This window comes from Euleptes europaea, chromosome 12, assembly GCF_029931775.1.
Source record: "Euleptes europaea isolate rEulEur1 chromosome 12, rEulEur1.hap1, whole genome shotgun sequence".
Classification (NCBI taxonomy): domain Eukaryota; kingdom Metazoa; phylum Chordata; class Lepidosauria; order Squamata; family Sphaerodactylidae; genus Euleptes; species Euleptes europaea.
In genome coordinates this window covers 62,661,843-62,687,560 of record NC_079323.1, presented here as the reverse complement: position 1 = coordinate 62,687,560, position 25,718 = coordinate 62,661,843, and the positions used below count along the sequence as shown (strand labels likewise).

The 25,718-nt window shown below is 40.0% G+C and overlaps 1 protein-coding gene across 3 annotated transcripts in view; it reads left to right on the top strand.

Moving 5' to 3' along the window:
* DSCAM (DS cell adhesion molecule) overlaps positions 1 to 25,718 on the top strand; it is a 439,612-nt gene that overhangs the window by 356,358 nt on the left and 57,536 nt on the right. For all 3 annotated transcript variants that reach the window (XM_056858130.1, XM_056858129.1, XM_056858131.1), the window contains 3 exons: positions 845 to 1,033; positions 2,919 to 3,209; positions 7,668 to 7,844. In XM_056858130.1, coding sequence (XP_056714108.1) covers positions 845 to 1,033; positions 2,919 to 3,209; positions 7,668 to 7,844 — 657 coding nt within the window. The remainder of the gene's footprint in view (positions 1 to 844; positions 1,034 to 2,918; positions 3,210 to 7,667; positions 7,845 to 25,718) is intronic.

The following is a 25,718-nucleotide window of genomic DNA, read 5'->3' as shown; positions in this document are numbered from 1 at the left end:
ACCTCTGTTAGTCTCTTGCCTTGAAAACCCCAAAAAGGGGTCGCCATAAGTCGGCTGCAACTTGATGGCACTTTACACACACACACACCTTTTATTCTCCTAAACATCTGGTTTGTTATATTTTAGTGCTCTGTGCTTCTCACTTGATGTGCTCCTGATGATTTTTCTGTTTATTTTTAGAGTGTTCTTATGCTTGGTGATATGCTTTTTATTTAATTATTTAATTTTTGTAAGCTACTTTGATAGCTTTTTCAAAGTGGAAAGGAAGAATATATATCTGAAATGAATAGTGTGATAATCACCCTGCCATAGTCCAGTTGTTGGCCAATGCTGCTCTGAAGTATCACATACATAATGAGGTATTATGCTGTAAAATATTTTGGTGGCCCATTTGAAAGGATAGTTCTTTTACTTGCATGGTGTTGTTGATTCGAAATACATTACTCTCCTCCCTACTTGAATCTACATGCCAATCATATTTAATAGGGAAATAAAACATTACATCATGTCTGTTCAAAATAATTGAGTAAAAATATAGTTCTTAATGATATTTTCCTTTTGCTATGCTAATTCTGTAATGCCCTGAGCTGGATAGCCCAGGCTAACTTGATCTCATCAGATATTGGAAGCTAAGCAGGGTTGGCCCTGGCCAGTATTTGCAATGAGAGACCACCAAGGAATACCATTTCTGAACATCTCTTGCCTTGAAAACCCTGTGGGGTCGTCAAAAGTCATCTGTGACTTGAGAGCAAAAAAACCCACCCTACATATGTTCTCAGAATTCTTGATTGATGTATCTCCTGAACGTAGTCAGTGTCTAACGTTGTCTTCACTTTTTTGGTAGGTTATATACTACAGTACTCAGAAGACAACAGTGAACAGTGGGGCAGTTTTCCCATTAGCCCCAGTGAACGTTCCTACCGTTTGGAGACTTTGAAATGTGGTACCTGGTACAAGTTCACGCTGACTGCTCAAAATGGAGTGGGACCGGGACGCATCAGTGAGATCATAGAAGCCAAAACACTTGGGAAAGGTACTTTAAAAATCACTCTTTTGTTGTTATTTGAACACCAATGACTATTGGAGTCTCTTGCAGGTGTAGATAAGCCACCATATTGTGTCTTTAAGACGTGTATTGCCATGCTCTGCGTGGTTTAGTTCAGTGATGAAGAGTTGAGCTGTGAGATGGCCTTCTCCAAAGTTTCATAGCATATGGAAGAACTTCCCAGGCTTCTTTGCAGATAGATAAAACTGTTCTCGGCACATAGATAAAACTGTTCTCGGCGCATCATCAAAACATACATTTTCCAATAGTTCTTTCTTTTGTTTCTTTTATTGTTGTGGTCACTGGAGTTAGTGCTGGTATTGTTGATTCAGGTACAAATGTGCATCTATGTTTGATTATTTCCTTGTTTGCTAATATAAGCCCATGTTCACTATTCATATATTTATATTTCAGAACAAATTAAAATGAATTAAAGCAGGGGAAGGAGGTGGAAGAAGTCTTGGGAATAAGTGGGATAGAGGGGAGAATAGAGGAGACTGATACAATTGAGTTATCATGGGTGAGATGTATTTGTAAAGTTTTTCAGAAAAACTGTAATAAATAATAGTAGTAATAATAAAAAGATATGAGATTTGAAGGTTACAGTTCAAATCTCATTTTAGCAATGACTAGCCATGCCACTGTGTTTTCCACTTGCAGATAGGGAGTGATAATTTTGACCTACCTTACATAATTGTTTAGGGCAACATTATGGGTGGGTTTCTTTCTAACAGGAGTTTTTCACTCCCTCTGGAATGTCGTTCATTGCTAGTGCAGACCTTTTCAGAAATACACTTCCTGTATTGCATTGTCTCTAGTCAGATTTGCAATACAGTCTCATCCTCCAAAATATAAAATGTGAAGCAGCCAAGAAATAGTGAAAATAGGAAACATATTTGTGAACTATTTTTATTCATGTGACTACTTTAACAGGAACTGCACAGTTGAAATTCATATACAGTTTTGACACTGCTAGGCTTCAGTGCAACTGTGTGTGACGACACTTATTGCAAATGTAATTGTTCCTCTTTTGAAGCTATTTGTAAGCTATTCACCTTGCCTGCTCAGTTCCGCACCTATTGGAGATGGTCCACTCCACTCTGATTAGATTGTTTAATCGTTGGACTGGAGCTTGTTTTCAGTTTGTTTTCTGCATGGTAATGTAGCAAACATGCATCATTTGGATCGCTGGGCTTCCTGGCTTCATTTTGTAATCTCTACACTACCCCACACTTCTGTTTGTATCTGTATATATTTCTGCCAACTGAGGGTAACATTCCATGGAGCTGATAAAATGGGTTCTGACACAGAAGAGTTTACACCACAATAAACTGTTAATTTGAAGTTGCCATAAGCATCTTAGTAGTAATATCAGAGAGAACTTGGAGCACAGTTTTCGTATTACAGCCTGTATATGATTCTGAAAGCAATGCATAGTCTAACCACTGTGCCCCTGTGCCCTTTCCATTATCACAAAGATGCTAGAATGCAACTCTGGGATTTCATACTGAAGTCATATCCCCCCCCCCAAAAAAAAACCTCCTCCAAGGAGAACATCTGTTGGATTGCCTGCTGCAGCCATGTAGTGATACAAAATCTCTAGGACTCCCACCCTCTTTCCCATCATCCCCACTCCAGAAAAAGGAAAATGGGATGGGAAAGAGGGAAGAGGAGAAATATGGAAAGAGGGTAGAAAAGGAAAGTCTAGATATAGAAAGAGATTATTTTAAATAATATATGAGTGAACAGTTACAAGAAATCCGTTGCAAATTGGGGTTAAAGTTAGATCCCTCACATGAGATGTTTAGACATCACTATGTAATGACATCTATTTATTCTAATTCTCTAAACTCAAATATATATTTTCTTATAGAACCACAGTTTTCTAAAGAACAAGAGCTTTTTGCCAGTATTAACACCACTCGCGTAAGATTAAATCTTATTGGCTGGAATGATGGTGGTTGTCCAATCACCTCCTTTACCCTGGAATACAGGCCATTTGGGACCACTGTATGGACAACAGCTCAACGAACATCTCTTACTAAATCGTACATCGTGTATGACCTTCAGGAGGCAACTTGGTATGAGCTACAGATGAGGGTCTGTAATAGTGCCGGCTGTGCAGAGAAACAGGCCAAATTTGCAACACTCAACTATGATGGGAGTAAGTGCATTCATTTCATTTGTGCTTAATGAAGAATGATCATAAATAATTTAATTTCACATAATGTCCTCTAAGTGCTAGTTAATTTTGTGTGTGGCAATATCACATTTGTAATAACTAGATGATAAAACAGTAAAGGCATTTACAATCTGAAGTTCCATCTGCCTCTTGTCACATGGAAAATTTCACAAGGGTCTGAAGAAATTTATGACACAGCTCTCCTATGGCCAGACTTTACAATGAAGTTTTATAGCTTGGTATGGTATAATGGGCTTCTCTAATGTCACAGGAGGATGCTTTCCCACTCACTAAGCACTTCATTGTATCATTATAAGAGGTGTCAGTATGTGCACATAAACACACACACATCAGAGGTTTTCCTCACCAGTATAAATATTCATTCTGACACAGAGTATTGAGAATGTGAGGAAAAGAAGGGTCTGGCAGGGCTCTGAAGAACAAAGAAAGGGAGACTAGTAATGAGAGACTACAGCCTTGTGCTGTAGTAAATCCCTGCTTCTCTTTTCTCAGGTGCTTCATATTTAACTCTTTAAAAAATTCCACAGTGGGAATCACTTCCTGCCTCCCATCTGTAGTTGAAAGCTACATCACCAATAAGGTTAATACCAGAACTTTTGCTTTGGCTTAACCTTCCCAGGGAGCAGCAGACAGGGAGTCAAAAACAGCCCTGTAAAGGGCTCTGACCCCCTCCCAGTTTGCTCCCAACCCGTGTCCCTTTGACAGAAGGAGGAGGGAAGGAGCAGGAACACCACAGTTTCCTTGCAGCTCTCATGGGTCAGCCTGCTGACACCTCCTCAGATGAGGAGGAGGTGGAGGAAGTCAGTCCCAGCCACTGGGTGATAACAGAGAAGCAGTCACAGGCAGAAATTATAACAGAGGAGCAGTTGCAAACAGAAGTTGTTGCACTGTGCCCTCAGCTGTCCAGCTCAGGAACTCAATCCATGCCCGAAACCCAGCAACTGTCAGCCTCATCTTTAGGATTGCTGGAGCCTTTAGAACAAAAAAGGAGGCATTTATAATGAAAAAGCCAGAAGAGACGAAGAAGCACAAGATTGCTGGCTCAGCATAGATCAAGCCCTGACAGCAGCACCGAGGCAGATGAATTACACCTGGCTTGGAATGCCAGACAACCTAATTAAGTGCAGCTGGCTTATCTATCCCAGCAAGATAATTTCTGATTTAAGCCACCAGCGAAAAGAACTTTGTGTGGGAGCAATGCATTGTCACTGCTTGTGTGCCTGCTTTCGTAGCCATGCTATTCTTGGACTCTTTGCAATCCTGTCTCTTCTAGACTGGACCTGAGCACATCTTTTGGGATTGCCCTCTTCTGCTTTGACACTGTGGATTTAGAATTATCTGTTTTGACCTTGGACTACATTCACTGACCATGTCTCCTGTATCCTGCCATAGCCAGCTACCTGACTCTGGGCAAGAAGCAGCAAAGCAGCAAAAATAGAAGCAGCTTTAAAAAATGAATGCCCTCTGGAGTGGGCATTATGGGGGTTGCCGGGCAACAGCAACAATATTGCCAGCCTCTATGTCTTGGTTTGTCAGTAAAAGGCAGATGAAGGAGGGGCAGATCCCTTTCTAGGGCTATTTTGGCCATTGAGGGAGGATTCATTGGGGCCAAGCATGACCTCAACCACTGGGTGACTGGTTACCACATGACTTGCATGACCAGGACTGGCTGCTCAACACTGTTCAACAGCAGCGACCTCACAAAACTCAGTGTGGTACAGTGGTTAAAGTTTCAGGCTAGCATCTGGGAGACCCAGGTTGGAATCCCCACTAGCCTAACACACAGGGTTGTTGAAGGGATACAATGTAGGGCCTGCAACATGCAACTCAAATGGAGTTTTCCCGGGTAGAGGCTGACAGAGAGACAGATAACAGTGGGTTGGCTGGTGGGTGAGAAGGATAGAAGGAAGCAGGAAAAGGGCAGAGACTGGGGGCTTTCATGAAAGGGAAAGAGGAAATAGTGGGGGAGGGGAAAACAAGATGTCCCTTGCAAGTCCTTACAGGTCCCCTGCTTGTTTGTCTCTATTTTTGGCTTAAGCCAGACATTGTTTTTGTATGCATTTGCTGAGTTAGTACTGGAAAAAGCAATACTAAATAAATAGTCTTGGTCTTATATAACTAGCCACATCACTCCTTCCTCAGACATTATACCCTGTCCCTCAGTTTTGTGTTCCAACAGTACATGGTGTTCTGTTTGAGAACAAACTGATAAGGTATTCCTTGTTATAAAACAGCTGACTTAGTAGCCATGCAAAACAGACATACTTCAGTGTTTTCTGGCTCAGGACCAAGATGCACCCCATTTGTGTATGCCCCATCCATTATGGGTTTGCCTCGTGATACCTTGAAAAATAAAGAGTATGGATCCCAGCTTGGGAGCCTGAATCAAGCCCCTGAATCTTTTTATCAAGATTCTGGATATTCTGATTTTTTTTCAAAGGTTTAATAAATGCTTGTCCATAATTTAATTAATAAAGAAAATAAAAGAAAAAAGGGATGAGAGGTGTAAGAGAGAGTCCTCATTTTCCTTTTAAATCTCTTTGTGATGTTTGGATCAGTGCCCTGCCTATGGCTAAGTTCACATGCTTCATAACCACAAAGCCTGCTTGATGTCATTAGCTTGATTATGGAGCCTCACTTTTCACAAACAGTCAGCTGGTTTGGCCCTGGACTGATTCTGATCTCTGGAAAATACAGCTGCCCCTGAGAATACACTGCATCCTTGATTTATATTATACAACTAGAGTGTTATTAGTTCCAGCTCCCAAGAGAGCTTGAGAACATAAGAGACCTGATCAAAGTCTGCCTAGTCTGTTTTCAGCACTGGCTAGTTTGATGCCCAAAGATACTCATGAGCAAGTCATTCATGAATGTTACACCAATGTGTAGTTTGTTGATGATACCTGATATTCAAAGTTATATTGCCTCTGTACATGAAGGTTCCATTTTCTTTAGCTCGCACATGGTAGAGGCAGATCTACTGCTAATGAGAAGAGTTAAAAATCTAGAATTGGGTGATTTAGGTTCATCCTTCTACTGCAGAATGTGTGATGAGAATAAAACCAAGGAATTAGCATTCATTTTGATAGTATTCCCTGTAATTTAGATAACATTGAAATATAAACCATTTTTAAAAAAATTAAAGGCATGATTTAATGTTTAATGGATGCTGGTGTCTAACTCCTCTCCCTGTCTTTGGGCGCACATGAATTGGAGTGCCCTGGCCATTTCATAGAAAGGATCGAGCACGTACTCCCTGCAATGGTACAGCCATCCATTTTTTCCTGGCACTCTAGTCCTGCTGTAGAAGAAATAACTTGAGAACTGGATCCCTGAGGAGAAAGAGGAGAGCTGAATTCATGATGGGGCTGTTGCACACTAGCTGTCCCTTCTGCCTCGGGTAGTGTGTGTCCAATGACAGACACCAGAGGAGGTTCATTAGGCTCTATCAACAGTCCCAACAATGTCTGTAGAAGACTGGATCGTGCCCTGATGAGTATTCATATTGGTGTACGCTAAAACTGGACTTTTCTTGTACTTTACTTTGGGTATTTTATAGAGATGGTATTAATATTTATAAAGAAACATAAATCGTAAATATACACCTTCATTATTCTGTTTGCAATTTCTAATCTAACAACTTTGGTTGGTTTTAATGGTTTTAGAATGTGATTTTATTACGTTTAAATTTGTTATCTGTCTTGGTGGCCTATGTGAGGGCAGAAAGGCGAAGTAGAAATTTTGTCAATACATAAATAAATAAATTCTTATTCAGCTTCCTGACAAAGGCTTCCTAGGTATTGTGTGCTCTGTTTGCAGCACTATAGATCTGCACAGTAACTTGCAAAGGAACAGGAGCCTTGCAAGATGTTCTGCTTTGGACACAGCAGTTCAGGTTTCTCAAGGCTTGTTTTTATCAATCTTCAGAAAAGTTGTCTTTTCTGTCCCAAGCCCAGTTCTCAGAAAGCTGAATTTGTTTTTGAAAATGAAAGTGAAATAGAAATACAGGCAAGGTCAGTTCAGTTCAGTTTATTTACAGTCATTTGACCAGCAAGGGCAAGGTCAGAATTTAAAGTGAGAGAATCGGAGTAAAAATAGTCAATTGCATAAAAGAATGTCCATACAAAGTAGCACCAGAGCATGGGGATAAAACATCCATAGTTTGCCTTTGCACTTAAAGTTGGCAAGTCTGCCTTAAAATGCTCCCATTCAAGTTTAGTATGCTGCCATCCTAAGCAGAATTACACCCTTCTAAATCCATTGAAATCAGTGGGCTTGGAAGAATGTAATTCTGCTTAGGATGGCACCATAAGTGAACCTCTTAGGAACATACAGGCAAGCTTCTGTACACTGTAGTCACTTAAAAACCAACCTTTTCTCTTCATTGATAGGCATCTAATGTCATGACACTGTTTCCAGGTACAATCCCTCCACTCATTAAGTCAGTTGTCCAAAGTGAGGAAGGTCTGGCAACCAATGAAGGGCTAAAGATGCTGGTGACCATTTCCTGTATCTTGGTTGGGGTCTTGCTGCTTTTTGTGCTTCTACTGGTTGTGAGAAGGAGGAGGAGGGAACAAAGACTGAAGAGGCTCAGAGGTAAGAGTGGATAACAAATATTTCTTTGCATGTATGATAATCACCTTACCAGGATTGTCTAGCTTATGAGAAGGACCATTATTATACAAGAGTAGTATGCCTGAGACTCCCCATGGTGCATTTGATACCACTGTCGTGAAGATTATGCAGTATATTTATTTACTGTGACAGGCTCCCACTGTTGAGAGAACTTACCACTATGTTGTCCCTGCCCCACCCAGTGAAAATGCTGAGGATAGAGCTTTTTGAGCAATGACCAGACCACTACTGTAATGCAATGACTGTCCTTAGAAGTACCAATGGAAAACATTACAAAAGCATTAGATATTGCTGTGTTTTATAGTAATCCTTAGTCATGTGTATAGGGCTTGCAAAAGTAATTCCCTTTGCCTAGTTACCATGGTATTGTCATCTTATAGGCATATACAAGGCAATGGCAGTTTCCAGAAAGCACATATGATAGGAGAATGTTCTGAAGCCTATAATGATTTAAAATGATTGGTACATATCTCAAGGAATAGAATAGGTCCACAGTGTGGATTCTCTTATATGACCTTATTTGTTGACAGAACTGGCCACATTACTGAAGTTAATGTTCATAGGAACACCCTTTATGATTTCAAAGAGATAAATTGGGACACAGTTTTTTCTAGAATTTTAGAGATGGCTCAATATTATTTTCTTGCAATATTAAATACTGTAAAATGCTGAGATGTATTTTGTTTGTTTTACCCTGCCTAGGAAAATTAGGTTTTGGGGTGATATTTCAGCTTCGGCTTTCTCTTGCTTTCCACCTTGTTTTTCCGGCTGCATTGGATGAGTCTGACTACCCGACTACCATAAAGCTGTCTAGGGAATGTATAAGGATCCTGCTGATGTCTTTTTGTGATGCATAGGTTACAACTCTGGTAGAAACAGTATTTTCGTTGCTCCCAAATTCAGTTCACTTTAAACCAAGCAGATGTTCCAAAACTAAATTGTATTTTGAAATGCGGCCAAGTCTAACTAAGCTGCAGAATGGCTGCTGATTTCCCAAGAGTCAATCCAAAAAAGGTTAAGAATTAAAGCTGACAAGATTTTAACAAAAGAAAGAGAGGGGTTACAGCTGGGGTTCCCATTTTTCATTTCCCTTGTGAGTGATGATCAGCCTTATAATTGTACAATACACTCATTTTATAGTCAAATTTTATATTCCAAAAAGACTAAACTCTTAGATGTTCTAAAGTTTCGAACATGTTGTTATTGGAGTTGGCAACCAGTTTTTATTTCCTGGTCTAAATGTGTCATGCCTAATAATTTTGCTGAGCATTTATCTTCATATGTGCTGAAAACTGCTGGCACTCACAATGTCCATGTATTATCTTGGTACTGTTGTCTTGGCTGGCTAAAAAAAAGAAAGCATAAATTTTAAAAAGCGATTAGGGATGCTTGCACACCTGCCAGTTTGGCTCTCATTCTGTTCACTAATTGTGAACAGGAACTTTATTTTTCAGTGATCAGTTTGATAGGTTGGTCTTCAACAGGTTGCTTTACTGTATTCCTTCCTAACCTTACAGTGAGTGCAATTGGCTTTTCGTGCATGTGTGTTTTCACAGTGTGAAGACCTGTCAAACAGAGGCATCAGATCTCTAATTGTGCTGTTTTTCAGCCTTCCACAAATGAAGTTATTGGGTGGATTAGAAACCTACTCTCTAGTAGTTGTTGTGTTTGGAGGGGATTGCATAAAAGTCAGATCTGAGGCATTTTAAATAGATCTTCATGAATGCATAAGATTTTTAAGCTGAAGCAAAACAACACTGCCATTACATTGTACCTCAAATCTTGGTTGATAGACTGTGTTGTAAAAATTATGGGTCCTCGTGATTTTACATGGGGCTACCCAAAACCCATTGGAAGACTGCATATCCACACAATATCCACACAATAAAAAGCCTGGTTCCAGTGCTTTGGAGAAGTAGGCTTCTAATTTATTTCCCCACAATCTCAATGTTTGGGGAAGGCTGAAATATAGCAAAGTTGTAGATCTTCCCCAAACACCGTGATTGGTTCCTGAAGCCTGCACCTAGAGGGTGCTAATAGCCACTAATCAGTTTAAAGTAGAAGCATCTTTGTGCATGTATGGTTTTGTGAAAACCCGATGCAGACAGTTCAGCTGTTTTTGGCTGTTTGGTATAAAATGAACAGATTGGATCAACAACTTGCATCTGATTGACTCCTTCAAATATGGTAAGTTTGATTTCTGAACATGTATGGGGTGAAATTCACAGCATTCCCTAGAATAGAATGACTTAGTGATTAAATGGGTTCATTGTCTAGTTTAGCTGGGGAATTATGGGTAAAGAAAGAGGAAGGACAATGTGTTAAAAAACTTGCAACAAAAATAAATAAATTTGTCTGAAACAGCAAAAAAACAAGCATGAGATTTAAAACATTACAAGATGACAAGAAAAGAGGAGGGCTTGGATTGCCAAACCTGAAATTATATTACTACACCTCATGTCTCGTCTGGATTGTGGACTGGATCAAATGTTCGATGGATAGGAAGTTGGTACTGGAAAGAGCAGATCTACCAGTTGGATTTCACAACTTGTTATGGACTTCTAAAACAGCTAAAGCTCCAGCTACAACAAAACAAACCTTTCAAGATTTTGATGTAATGCCAGTTCTTTTAAAAATATAGAATAACTACAAAAAAAGGATAAGCCCTTCTCCACCTGTAATACTGTCTCTAGAAGGTTATTACAATGAATCCATCTGGAAGAGTTGCAATTACTTAACTTAAGACATAATTGATGAGTGTGTGGAAATCAAACATATGTCTGTTTTGAAAAAAAATAAGAGCTTAAATCGGCTAACATATCTTCAGTTGAGATCAAGACTTAAAGAAGACTGTCTCAAAACTGGCATTTTGAGAACACAAACAGAATTTGAAACCATAATAACCAAGCATCGAGACCAATTACTTGGGAGGATTTATAAACTATTATTAAGATACGACACAGAAATGGAACAAGTAAAGACAAACATGATTAAATGGATGCAGAATTTTGGAGAAATTACAGCAATTGAAAAATGGGAAGCACTATGCACCACAGATTTGAAATTTATAGCCAGTCAGGAAATCCGGGAAAATTGGAATAAGATGTTTTATAGATAGCATCTTACTCCCAATATGATAAGGAAGATGAACAAAACAGATAAAACAAGCCAAGTGGCCTGTTGGAAATGTAATACATTAGATGGCTCTTACTACCACGTATTGTGGACTTGTTCGAAGTTACAGTCATATTGGAGAGCCATCCATCAGAAACGTCAAAAGATGTTACAACAAAAATTTCCACTTGATCTCAAGAATATGTTGCTAGGTATTGTACCATCAGAACTATCTCTGCAACTTAAAGACCTGTTCAAATACTCTACAACTGCCGCCAGAATAGTTTTAGCAAGGAAATGGAAACAACCTCTCAGATATTGAAGAATGGAAAGATAAATTAATGGAACATGCCATCATGGCAAAAATGACCAACATGATAAATGCAAGCAATGGTATGACTTATGAGCAGTTTATGTGAAATGGAAACTATTCTATAAATATGTAAAGGCTCAAGATTAAAGAAAACCAAAAAAAATTAGATATCAGTTAATGGTAGTGAAACTTTAACTTTAGTTTTAGATAATTACTTTGCTTGTTGAGACACTAAATGTTGAGATACTAAATGTTTGATAGACATAAAGGGTGATTATCTTACGAGTATATTATATGTGCCCTGACCTGGATGGCCCAGGCTAGCCTGATCTCGTCAGATCTCAGAAGCTAAGCAGGGTCAGCCCTGGTTAGTATTTGGATGGGAGACCACCAAGGAAGTCCAGGGTTGCTGTGCAGAGGAAGGCACTGGCAAACCACCTCTGGTAGTCTCTTGCCATGAAAACCCCCAAAGGGGTCGCCATAAGTCGGCTGCAACTTGACGGCACTTTACACACACACACACACACACACACACACATATTATATGTACAGTTGGCCCGAACATTTTTTTCTTTCTTTAATTACATAACAGGGCGATTATTTAATTGTAAAATGTTGTTGAAAAGGAGGGTAATGTAGTCTAATTTGCTTTTGAATTTTTGCTTTTTCAATTGTATATTGATACCATTACTCTTTCCCTTTTTTCCTTTTGTATCCCTTTTAATATAAAATAAACAAAAAAATTACAAAAAAGAAAGAAAGAGAAAACATATCCACATTTTGTTTCTTTTTTATGATTGTTTATATTTTGGTCATCGATTTTGATTCTTAACTTTTTGCTGTTGGTTTTGCAGATTCATTTATGTAGTGTAAACATGTTATGTTTTTATGCACAGTTTGTTTTTATATGTACAATATGTGGCACAAATAATGTTGAAAATGTGCTTGCTTTTATGGGGAAACTGTGAAAATAAAAAATCTCAAGTTTGATTCACAAAAGGGAACTGAGATCAAAGCAGGGAACAGCTGTGTCAAAAAGCAGGAGTGATAAATATGAAACCATCCCTATATTGCAATGCAAGAAAAATTTGGAGCATGCATTTCTTTTTTTTTAAGTAAATTTTTATTTCAAAACAGAAAAAACACCCAACATTTAATACATTACAATCAATACACATTGCATTTTACACTAAGCATACAACAATGCATTCACAATCTGCCATTTAAATTTCTCTGGGTGAATCTGTATCTTTTATACCTTCTATCTTACTCTGAATTATCTGTTATAATTATAAAAAACTCCTTCTAAACAGGAAATATACATTGACCCATATTCTTTTTGCTCCTACCTTTCACAATTATTATAACTACTGCCATCATAGAAGGGACCACCAGGGTCATCTAGTCCAACCCACTGCACAATGCAGGAATTTTACAATGACCTCCCCCCACACCCCCAGTGACCCCTACTTGGCCCAAAGTGCCCTCGCTCTCATGATCTGCCTAAGGTCATAGAATCAGCATTGCTGACAAATGGCCATCTAGCCTCTGCTTAAAAACCTCCAGGGAAGGAGAGCTTACAACTTCCCAAGGAAGCCTGTTCCACTGAGGAACCGCTTGAACGATTAGAAAATTATTCCTAATGTCTAGGCAGAAACTCTTGATTTAATTTCAACCCATTGGTTCTGGTCTTACCTTCTGGGGCAACTGAAAACAACTCGGCACCATCCTCTATATGCCAGGTCTTCCAATACTTGAAGATGGTTATATCACCTATCAGTCTTCTCCTCTTCAGGCTAAACATACCCAGCTCCTTCAACCTTTCCTCATAGGACTCGGTCTCCAGACCCCTCACCATCTTTGTTGCCTCCTCTGGACACATTTCAGCTTGTCTACATCCTTCTTACATTGCAGTGCCCAAAACTGAACACAATACTCTAGGTGAGGTCTAACCAGAGCAGAATAAAGCAATACCATCTGCTAACTGAATCTCGATCATCCATATGGATAAGACATATTGAGGAAAAAATTAGATCAATAGGAATTTCTTTAGATTTCCTGTGTTGCCTCACAGAAAAGTCAGTGTTTGATGTGAGCAGACGTAGACTTTTAGACAGAAATGCAGGAATTTAGAAGCCATGCAAGTAGTAGATGTTCCCCCTTCAGTTGGGAGCCTTGGCCAAATAGACAACCTATAGCACTATACTTTACGTTTCTAACTGCACCGCAACAACGTAGAGCATATATGGTTGCCAGGCTAAATGTACTACCCTCTGCCTTGCTATATAGAAGGTTTAATAAAATCCCATTTGCGGACAGAGTTTGCCCCTGTGGGAATGGCGAAATTGAATCCCTTGTGCATGTCGTTTCAATTGTTGCTTTAATGCTTGTAGCCAATCCCAGTCCATTCACCCATTGTTCGTAAACAGGGAATGGTTTTCTGGTGAAATAGGGACATCCTATCTTATGACCACACAAAACCCAAAAATAATTGAATCAGTGGCAACATTCTTACAGTTAGCAATCAGGTATCATGAATGGTGTGTAGCTTTCCTTAATGGCTGATGTGGTATGGTTTTATCCAATTTTATTTATTTGTACTCAGTTTTACACAAATGTATGTTCTTCCTTTTATATGTCAATAAAAGCTTGTGTTGTTTTGTGTTGTGTGTAAAGCGATAACATCATTTCACATGATCTGGACATTATACTTATGTTGATACAGCCCAAGATCACATTTGCCTTTTTAGCTACCACATCACACTGCTGACTCATGTTCAGTATTTGATCTACTAAGACCCCAAGATCCTTTTCACACACTACTGCTGAGACAAGTCTCCCCTATCCTATAATTATGCATTTGATTTTTCCTACCTCAGTGCAGAACTGTACACTTATCTTTGTTGAAGTGCATTTTATTTGTTTTAGCCCAATTCTCCAGCCTGTCAAGATCATCCTGTATCCTGGCTCTGTCTTCTACCGTATTTGCTACCCTTCCCTATTTAGTATCATCTGCAAATTTAACAAGCATCTCCTCTATTCCTTCATCCAAATAATTTATAAAGATGTTGAACAAAACAGGGCCCAGGACAGATCCCTCAGGAACTCCACTGGTCACTTCTCTCCAAGTGGATGAGGAACCATTAACAAGCACTCTTTGGGTGTGATCTGTCAACCAGTTACAGATCCACCTAACAGTAATAGGATCTAAACCACATTTTCCCAATTGGTCAACAAGAATATTATGTCGAACTTTATCAAAAGCCTTACTAAAATCAAGATAAACTATCCGTGCATTCTTGAGCCGCCCTGACGGCCAGGACGAAAGGCCAGGATGAAAGATTTTTGGCGCTGGGCGGAGGTTTCTTAAGCCCGGCACAGGCATTCCCCTCAGGAATGTACGGTATGTCTACAGCATTCCTCTGGTCCAGCAAGGTAGTAACTTTCTCAAAAAGAAGATAAGTCTGACATGATGTGTTCTTGAGAAACCCATGCTGGCACTTAGTAATCAGACCCATCCTTTCTAAATGCTCAAGGACTGACTGATGATTTGTTCAAAAACTTTTCCCGGTATAGAAGTCAAGCTGATGGGTCGGTACTTACCCGGATCTTCCTTTTTCCCCTTCTTGAAGATGGGGACATTTGCCCTCCTCCAATCTTCTGGCTCCTCACCTGTTCTCTTAGAAGTCTCAAAAATAATGGAGAGAGATTACATCTACAAGTTCTTTGAGTACCCTTGGATGCCCTGAGGACTTAGTTTCATTTAAAGAAACCAGGTGTTTGTGCACTACCCCAATGCCAATCCTAGGCTGCAACTCCCTTCCCTCATCATGTGTTCTGTTCATGCCATGTTGAGCACATTTCCCTCGCAAGAAAAGACTGAGGAAAAGTAGGAATTGAGCAGTTCTGCCCTCTCTTCATCTCCTGTTACAGTTTCACTTTCTGGTTCCCACAAAGGCCTTATCTTGTCCTTGTTCTTATTCTTACTCTGAACATAGGAAAATAACCCTTTTTTGTTTTGTTTAGCATCTTTCACTAGCTTAAGCTCATACTGAGCTGTTAGCTTTCCTAACACTCTCCCTACAAGCACTAGTTATTTGTTTATATTCCTCTTTGGTTATAAGGCCCTCCTTCCACTTCCTAAATGAGTCTTTTATTTCTCAAATCTTTAAAAAGCTGTTTATGGAGCCACCCTGGCCTCTTTAGGCTTGTCCCATTAGTCCTTCTCATAGGAATGGTTTGTGATTGTGCCTTCAGTATTTCATTTTTAAGAAACTCCCACCCTTCTTGAACTCCCTTCTCCTTAAGTTTTTCTGACCATGGGATTCTACCCAGCATAAGTTTAGGCTTGTTAAAATTTGTTTTAACAAACAAATTTTATTTAAAAAAAAACCTATATGTCTGATTATGTACAGTTCTTCCTTTCCCCAAGATTATAAGTTCCAAGATTACATGGTCACTACTACCCTGGTTGCCTACTATTTTAACCTCATCAACCAGCTCTTCCCTGTTGGTGAGTGTTGTGTATGTATTTAGTAGGGTAGTAAGCGAGGGGAGACTTAGGAGCTTGAGTTCCGCATGAAGGATCCTAAACCCTGCTCACCCTCTTGGCTAAAGCAAACGGATCCTATTGGCCCTAAGCCAGCGTGTTCCATTGGTCACCGAGAGGGTATTCCCCCCTATCACGGATCAGGGGGGGAGTGGCCGCAGGAGGCCAGGGGGGCATATAAGCAGGGCAGGTTCAGTGTGTAAGTTAGTTCTGTGCTGAAATCAAATAAAGCTGTATTGTTGAACTCCGTCTCTGATCTTGTGAATCCTTCCCACGCGGACTTAACAGTGAGAATCAAATCTAAGATAGAAGATCTTGTTTCCCTGCCCACTTTCTGGAGTATGAAGTTGTCAGCAAGATAAGTCAGGAATTTACTGGATCTTGCATTTTTAGCAGAGTTGGACTTCCAACAGATATCCAGGTAATTAAAATCTCCCATGACCACCATGTCCCATCTCTTTGAGAAGTTGGTAATCTGGTCTAGGAGTGTCTCATCCAGGTCCACTGCCTGGTTTGGTGGTTGATAGCAGACCCCCACCATAATATCACTATTATTTCTTATTCCTTTTATTTTTACCCATAGACTCTCAACTGAAATTCCATGCTCAGATTCATGTATTTCTTTACAAGTGTACATATCTTTGACATATTATGCTACTCCTCCCCCATTCCTTATCTGTCTATCCTTTTTAAACAAGTTGTACCCCTCAGTCTTACTATTCCAATTGTGAGTGATACCCCACCAAGTTTCAGTAATGCCTATTAGGTCAAAATCCCCTTCCTGTATTAGGATTTCAAGTTCTTCCAGCTTGTTTCCAATACTCTGCGCATTAGTGTTGAGACATTGGAATTCATGGTTTATGTGTCCCGCGGTTTTTGTTTCTGTACTTATCCACAAGTTTATGTTTCCTCACATACAAGCCACTCCCCGCAAATCTTTATTGTTCTCATCTCCAGTTATTGTCATCATGCTCGCTCCCCCATAGGATTTAGTTTAAAGCCCTCCTTATCAGTTTTGCAAGGCTCTCACCACATTTTTTCCTACCCTCGTGAGGTGTAAATCATCTCCTGATAGAAGAGCTTCATCTCGAAAGTGTACACCGTAGTCCAAAATCCAAACGTTTCTTGATGACACCATCTACACATCCAGTCATTAATTTGTAGTATTCTTCTTTCCCTTCCTAGGCCACAACCTTCAACAGGAAGAACTGACGGAAAAAAAACTTGCACCCCCAGGTCCTTCACCTTCTTTCCCAGAGCCACATAGTCTATTTTAATATGCTCTAGGCTGAATGAGCAAGAATAGGTAATAATCTGTGGGCTTGATCAGTCTTCCTACCCTTTCTGTCACATCCTGAATGCATGCACCTGGTAGACAACAAGTCTGGTCGGCACAACCCCCCTCTCAGTAGGGAAACCCCAATTACCCGAACACACCTCTTCCTAAATTGGGGAGTGGAAGCTCGAGTCCTCTCATGGGCAAGAGCCTGAGAAATATCTTTCAAGCTTTTTTGGGGGGTAGCCCTTGCTCCAGTGGTCCAGAATGAGTATCTATGGGGAGACCCTGGAACCGATTGCTGAGCAACAGAGGATCAGAATGACTCCTGATTTTCCGGCTCCTGTGGGTCACATTCTTCCATGCACCTTCCTTCTGTGTTGGTTGTGTCTCCATTTGTGGAGAGACCTTTCCTTCCTCCTCCTCTTCACCTCCTTTATAAAATGGACAAGCATGCCTCAAGACCTGTATCTTCTCCTCCAGCAGGGCTACCAACTTACACTTGCTGCAAGTGTAATTATTGATACCCTCAGGTAAGAATACAAACATGCCACAGACATTGCATGTTTGCTGTCTCAGCTCCCTCCCTAGCCATGCTGTTGCGATCAATTGCTGAAGTGGTTCAATTTCTTTCCTGCAATTCCTTGATTACTCCCCTGACAAACTGCCTCTCAGGAATCCCTGCTTGAGAAGAAAAAAACACTCAATACATATAAAATGTATAAACTGCTTACAGGGTCCCCAGGCTAAGAGCTCTTGTGCTCTAGCCCTTTGGCTCGTGCCTCTGGTGAGAGGAGTCTTCTTAAATAAAGGCTCTCAGCCCCGCCCCTTAACAGCCAACAACAGAGGGCAGGGCCAGCAATTAACTTCAGCCACACCAGCCCTCCTCACTCAGCACAGCTAGATCAAAGAACAAAGGAAACCACTCAGAAACCCCTCTCCAGCAGGTTCCAAACACCCACTCACTCATTCTCACACACAGTAACCTCAGCTACTGTTCCCCAGCAGCTGAGGAAAAACAAAAACTTGCACTGACCTCTCTAGAAGCTCTGGCTCCTGCTCCGTCTCTCAGCCCAGCTGCCTCAGCCCTGCCTCTTGCAAGAGGAACCTTTTTAAATAAAGGCTCTCAGCCCCACCCCTCAACAGGCAACAGCAGAGGGCGGGGCCAGCAATTAACTTCAGCCACACCAGCCCTCCTCACTCAGCACAGTTAGATAAAAGACCAAAGGGAACCACTCAGAAATATAATAAGTACTTTCATAATATAATAAGTAATGTCAATGTATAGTTGATAATATATAGTGCAAATAAAGTATGCTTTAGCATTTCTGTCAATATGTAACTAATATACTGCTTAACAATAGTAACTATTATTAAAAACCAATAAAAATATTTATTAAAAAAAACAAAAAACAATAGTAACTATTCAATTTAAAAGCTCTTAAAGTATGTTATACTGAGCCCCGTGGCGCAGACTGGTAAGCTGCAGTACTGCAGTCAAAAGCTCTGCTCACGACCTGAGTTTGATCAGGTAGCTGGCTCAAGGTTGACTCAGCCTTCCATCCTTCAGAGGTCAGTAAAATGAGTACCCAGCTTGTTGGGGTAAAGTATAGATGACTGAGGAAGGCAATGACGAACCACCCCTTCAACATAGTCTGCCTAGTATATATCGTGGTGTGACGTCACCCCATGGGTCAGTACTTTTTAAAGTATGTTATACTTTTCAAGACACATAATCGTAGTAAAGTTTTCACTTCCTTTGGAATTCTTCCAAGGGTCTTTTGTTCACCATGTTTGTCAGCTTGGCCATCACTGCATATTCAGCTAGCTTTTCTAGCCAATTATCTAATGTTGGTATTACTTATTGTTTCCAATTAAAAGCAATTGCCACTCTTGCTGCAGTTATCATATATCTGAAAAGTTCTTCCCTACTTTTGCTTGTTGCAGACAATAGAATTCCTAATAGCATTGTTTTTGGGTCCAGAGGAAAGGTGATTTTCAGTATCTTTTGGCTTTTCTGAATCACTCCAATCCAGAATTTCTTTACTTTTCTGCAAGACCACCAGCTATGAAAGAAAGTTCCATCCCCCTCTTTACATTTCCAGCAGTGGCCATCGGTTATCTTGCTCATCTTGCTAATAACTTTTGGTATGATGTGCCAGAGAAAGAGCAATTTATGCCCATTTTCTCTGAGGCTCTGGCTAGCTGTAAATTTTATCACGTTAGACCAAAGATGTTCCCAATTCTGCATGTCAATTTCTTCTCCAAAGTTTTGCATTCATTTGATCATACATGGTTTGATTTGTTCAGTTTCAGTGTCATATTTTAATAACAGTTTACATATTCTGCCCAAAAAGTGATCAGAAAGTAAGCCAACATAGTTTTTTCTTCTCAGTCTTTATGGGTTCCCAAGTCTTGATTTGTCCATGTGATGTTACCATGTTTTGATATGTTATATAGTCTATCTGTTTTTTCCCTGCATGGCGATAATATGCATCTGTTGGTGACATTAACAGAGGTGGTGATGGGCTGATACTTTTTAACTTTTAACCAGAACTTCAGTAAATTATTATCCTTTATCACATGCTGAGTTTTCCCCGCTTTCGTGTTTCACTGCCTTCCATAGATGGTAATGTAACCCTTCTTTCAAGCCATCTTTTTCCAGTTTGGATGAGCTCGAGCCTGGATTTCTGATCCATTCTGCCTTTCAGACCAGTCCTGCCATTTATTAATACAGCTTCAGATTTGGTAGGGCCAATACACCTTTTTTTTTTTTTTTTTTTTTTTTGTCCTGTAGGATTTTGCATCTAATCCTAGGCTTTTTCCCATTCCAGGCCATCTTTCCAAAATCTTATCCTCAACTCCAAGGCTTGGAATGTCTTGCTTCTTTTAGTAGGTAAATTTAGGCCATTGATATTTAATGATATAATCTTTAGTTTCTCCTTCTTTCTTTGCTTATTTGTAAGCAGCTGCTTCTCCAAACTTTTTTCTTCTTTTTCCAGATGATTGTCATCTTCTAGATCCGAACAAGTCCCTTATCCTGATGATTCTTTTGTTGCTTTCTTCTGTTTATCTTTGCCTTCTTTATTCTTAGACTTCTTGTCCTTTTCTTTGGCATCTCTTCTATTCTTTTCAGCCCTTTCTTGTGCAGTCAGCTCTCTTGCCAGAAGATCTGTTTGATCAGTATTTACAAATGTTCTCTTGCCTGTTGGAAGATAAACATCTAAGGCAGAAGGGATCAATCAATGATATCTTATTTCTCTCCTTAAAAAAATCTGCCTTAAAAATGTATTCTTTTTTTCTTTACAACACTTGCAAGTAAATCTTGAAAGTTTTGTATTTGTTTGCCTTTATATATCAATAGATTTTCCTTTTGATGTTGAAGAATTGTGTCTCTATCTTTTTCTAGGAGAATTTGACCAAGATATCGCTTAGGAGATTATTCCTTTTAGCAAAAAATGAATTTATTCTGTAAATATTGTTTATATCTGGTAAATCTCCTTGGACACTCATAAAACTTTGGATTAACTCTGAAACTTCCCTCCAAATTCTCTTTTCCGAAGTCCTCCATGAAACCGTGAAATCTAAGATTAGACTCTCTGTTCTGTATCTCCAACATTTCCAATCTTTGTTCCGCACTATCCTTCCAGATGTCTTATTTTTGAACCTGGGTTACCACTGCTTGATGTTCAATTTTTAGTTCTTTTATCTCCTTAGTATGCTCATTGATCTTAGCTTTAATGACCGAGTGTGATTCTCTTCTTTTTAAAAAAGCTTTAAGTCTGATCTCATTACTTCCTCTAAGTTTTGACCTTGATTAGCCAGAGCCTGGAGTTGTGGTGATAGTGTCCCATTTGAGGGGTTGCCATAGCTTCTTCTTGCTTTTCTTCCTCAAATTCTTCTTCACTTGGCAATTTAGAAGCTGTGGCACCTTTCCTCTTTCTTCCCATAAGTGGTTGCTTGCTTTTTCATCTTCTCAATTGCATATAATTATACAGCTTTTCCATAAAACATAACCATTGATATATGATAGTTAACAAAGAAAAAATAACAAAACAAACCCAAACCACCATCAGTAAATACAGATTTGACCTTTGGTACAACACTCAGTATATAATGAATGTATTTGTATATTAGTAGATTAAATTTCCTTTGTATTGCTTAGCGTTTATTAATGAGTATTCATTATTTTATTACAATGTCTCTACTATATTAGAATAAATTTAATATCTTTGGGTTAGTTAAAGTGACTAGATCATCATCATCATCATTATTATTTTCCTTTAAAAAAAACCTGGTCACTATAAGTCCATATCTTTTAATTGCCAAAAAAGAAACAAAAAGCTTCAGGCATATAAATTCCACAGTTGACCTGAAAAGTCAGAATAAAAAACTGCAAAATCCAATCAATGAGGATTATACAAAGAGCAGAGATTGGGGGAAAACAAAAATGTTATAAAAAATTAATTCCAGATCCAATAATAATTTTAAAAGGCTCCAACGTAGGCCGAGCAAGAAAAGAGTGGTCCAAGATTTGCTATTACAGTGATCCAAGATTTTCTATTACAGCTCTGAAAGATAGAAGCTTGTTATTTGTAATCCTGTGGGGTTGAAAGTCTTGAGGAGTGTTCATCAGGGTTTTCTGGTCAGAACTTTGTGCTACCAACCATGAGTTGGCTCTCAGGGATCCTCGTAACTTTCGAGGAGGCTCTCTCAGGACTAAGAGAGCCAGCAAAGAGGAGGAGCAGCTCCAAAAAGCCCCCCTGCCAACAGACAGGGATCCAACAGCCAGCACTGAGTGCGCTCCCCATGCCTGGTGAAGAAGAAAGCAACGAGGGGTGAGTTTTCCCAAGATGGCAGCCCGTCCCAGCCTGTAACTTTCCTCCCCTGTCCTTCCTAGCTGCCCAACTACATGAGAACTCTTATAGATTAATGATATGTTAAGAGCCTCATGCATCTTCATCTTCAGTTAAAGCTCATATTGAGAAATTCTCTCAATATTCAGAATACAAGCTTAACAAGGCAAAAACCAAAATTCTAACCTTTAATTTGATAGAACAAGAACAAACATCTTTGATGGAAATAACCAAATGCCAAATCACAAATGATCCAGTAAAATACCTGGGTATCTTTATTACATTTCAAAACAATACCCTTTTTCAAACCAATTATCTTAAAGTATGGAATGAGATAAATAAGGACTTAAGCAGATGGTCCAGATTCAGTATTTCATGGTTGGGTAGAATATCGACAATAAAAATGAATGTGTTACCTAGACTTAATTTTTTGTTCTAGTTCCTTCCAATAAATCTCAAGGATAGTGTGCTAAAAAGTTGGCAACAGAGAATCAACAAATTTGTCTGGAATGGGAAAAAAACAAGAATGAGATTTAAAATACTTCAAGACAACAAGAAGAGAGGAGGGCTTAGACTGCCAAATTTGAAGCTATACTACCATGCTTCATGTCTTGTTTGGATTACAGATTGGATCAAAAACCCGACAGACAGGAAGTTGGCTTTAGAAAGAGCAGATTTACAAACAGGATTGCATAATTTATTATGGACTCCTAAAGCAGCTAAAACTTCATCCATTTCCAAACAAATGGTTCAAGATTGTGATGTCAAGCCAGCGCTTCTAAAAATTTGGAATAACTACAGAAAAAGAATTAGTCCCTCTTCACCTACATTAATGTCTCCTTTGGAAGCCTATTATGATGAATCTATTTGGAAGAACTATAAATATTTAACCTATCAAGATTTGATTGACAAGACAGAAGAAATCAAGCACATATCTGCTTTAAAAAAAAGAGAACAAGGATTTAAACTGGCTTACATATTTACAACATATTTACATCAAGATTGAAAGAAGATTGCCTTAAAACTGGAACTCCAAGAATGCAAACAGAATTTGAACTCATAATATCTAAACATTCAGACCATTTACTTGGAAAGATTTATAAATTATTATTAAAGAGAACAAGAAAGAGAACAAGTAAAGACAAATATGATTAAATGGATGCAGAATTTTGCAGAAATGATTCCAATGGAAAAATGGGAATCACTTTGTACCACAGAACTAAATTTCACTTCCAGTCAGGAAATCTGGGAAAACTGGTACAAGATGTATTATAGATGGCACTTGACACCAAACAAGATAAAGAAGATGCATAAGACCAGCAAAACAAGTCAAGCGGTTTGTTGGAAGTGTAATGCCCCAGACGGCTCTTACTAACACATATGGTGGACCTGTCCGAAGCTACGGTTGTACTAGAAAGCTATTCACCAAGAACTTCAAAAGATGTTTCAACAAACATTTCCATTAGACCCCAAGAATTTGCTGCTCGGCATTACACTACCAGAACTATCTCAGCAATTTAAAGATCTATTTAAATATGCTGTAACGGCTGCTAGAACAGTTTTAGCGAGGAAATGGAAACAACCACTTCTTCCTGATATAGCAGAATGGAAGGAAAAACTGATGGAGTATGCCATTATGGCAAAAATTACCTTTATGATCAATACAAGTAACGGTATGAAATATGAGCAGTTCAATGAAAAATTGAAACTATTTTATAAATACATTAAAGCTTAAAACTAACAATAATAAAATAGACACAAACAAATGTTAATGATATTTAGGTTGAATTTAAACTCAGAGATTATCACTGAGATCAGAAAAGGGTGTAGAATAGCAGGGCAATGTAGTCTGTATGACTTATCTTTGTATTCGTTTTTTTCTTCATATATATAATTGTATGTTGGACATTTTTTTTCTTTCCCCCTGTCCCTTTTTCCTTTTTGTACCCTTCATATAATAATAATAATAATAATTGTTAATCAGGAATTATATCCACCCAAATGGGGAGCTTGTCTACAGCCAGGAAATGGTAAACACCATAGAATAGAGCAGGGATGACAGGCTGAAAGTATATAATGTGAATAGTATCCACTAGATGTCAGTCTTCCATCACCTGGGAAGCCTTGTTGATTCTCTAGTCCATCTTCGTGGAAGCTTGCTGAAGGCTTCCCTATTAGCTCTATGCTATTTGTATAAACAGGATCCAGCCCACAGGTAAATGTCCCTAAAGTAAAAGGACCCCCAGCGCCACTTCAGTTTGATTTGCCCTGAAAAGAGTAGGAGCGCCCAGCTGCTCGAATAAACAGCTTCAGAACCCCCCCCCTTCAGCTCTGCTCAGGTGGCTCAGCTAGTTCTTATTAGTGCAAGTAGTTTCACTTTTTCAGCCAATGCAAGCAAGAAAGAAAAAAAAGTGTGGAAATCTTTTTTCCTTCGCTCTCCCCAGTCCTTGGGGGGGGGGGCTGAAAGCCCTACTTTCTCCCACTCCCAAAATGGAGATGCTGTTGGGGACGTGTAAAAAAGACATGTCTCCTCGACCCGCCATTCACCATTTGACCTTGGAGCATGCGTTTCTGATTGCCATGGGGATCTACTAACCATGGCATCTCAATGATGTGTTCACCACTACCCAACAATGTTTAAAATGGTTTGTTGCATAGATTGCACCAAACTAACAATAGTGGCTGCCAGGAAAAGGCTTAGGAATATGCCAGCCTTTCATATGATAGCAGTCCATGAATGCATTAAGCCATTTTAAGTATTACAAGTGGTAGTAAACAGTGTGCTGTTTCAGTGGTATCAATGTGCCAGTATTAAAGTAAGATCCTCTCCATGTGCACTCTCAGGACCATAGAAGCTACCGTATATACTTGGGTATAAGCCGACCCGAGTATAAGCCGAGGTGCCTAATTTCACCCCAAAAATGGGGAAAAATTAGGCACCCACGTATAAGCCGAGGGGGAAATGCACGCCTCCCCCCCCCCCCCGCAGGCTTACCTGACCGGGCTCCAGGCGCGCAGGTGGCGGTGGCGCGCAGGAGGCCCCGCAGGCCGCTCCTGGCCCGCAGGGAAGGCGCGCGGGCAGGCGGCGGCCCCCTCCCTGCGTGCAGGAGGCCCCGTAGGGTCAGCTGGCAAGCGGGAGGACCAGCCCGGGGGAGGTGGGGTGAGGCAGGGGGAGGTGCGGGGTGAAGAAACCGCCGCCGCCGCGCAGAAGGCGCAATTGCGCAAAAGGCGCGATCTCACAAATCGCGCAAAAGGCGCGATCGGGTGGGGTGGGGGTTAAGAAACCGCCGCTGCCGCCGCTGCAGAAAGCGCACAGAAGGCGCGATCAGGTGGGGTGGGGTGGAGGTGGGAAGAAGCTGCCACCACCGCCGCACAGAAGGCACGATCGGGTGGGGTGGGGGGTAGAAGGCGGGACAGCCCGCCCATCAGCTGGCCGGCGGGAGCGCGCTGGGAGAGGGCCCGGCAGGCAAATTACCGTATTGACCCGAGTATAAGCCGAGGTGAGTTTTTTAAGCCAAAAATCATGGCTAAAAAACTCGGCTTATACTCGAGTATATAGGGTACTTCTAAATGGTGAACTCCATACTGTAGAAGTAAAAGTAAATAAAATGATCACACGGACAGTCACATGATTCCCCCCCCCCCATGTACCAAAAGAGGAATTGACAACCAGGTAGGAAAATCCTTATGACTAGCCCCACACACGGCCTACATTATTTGTTTGTTT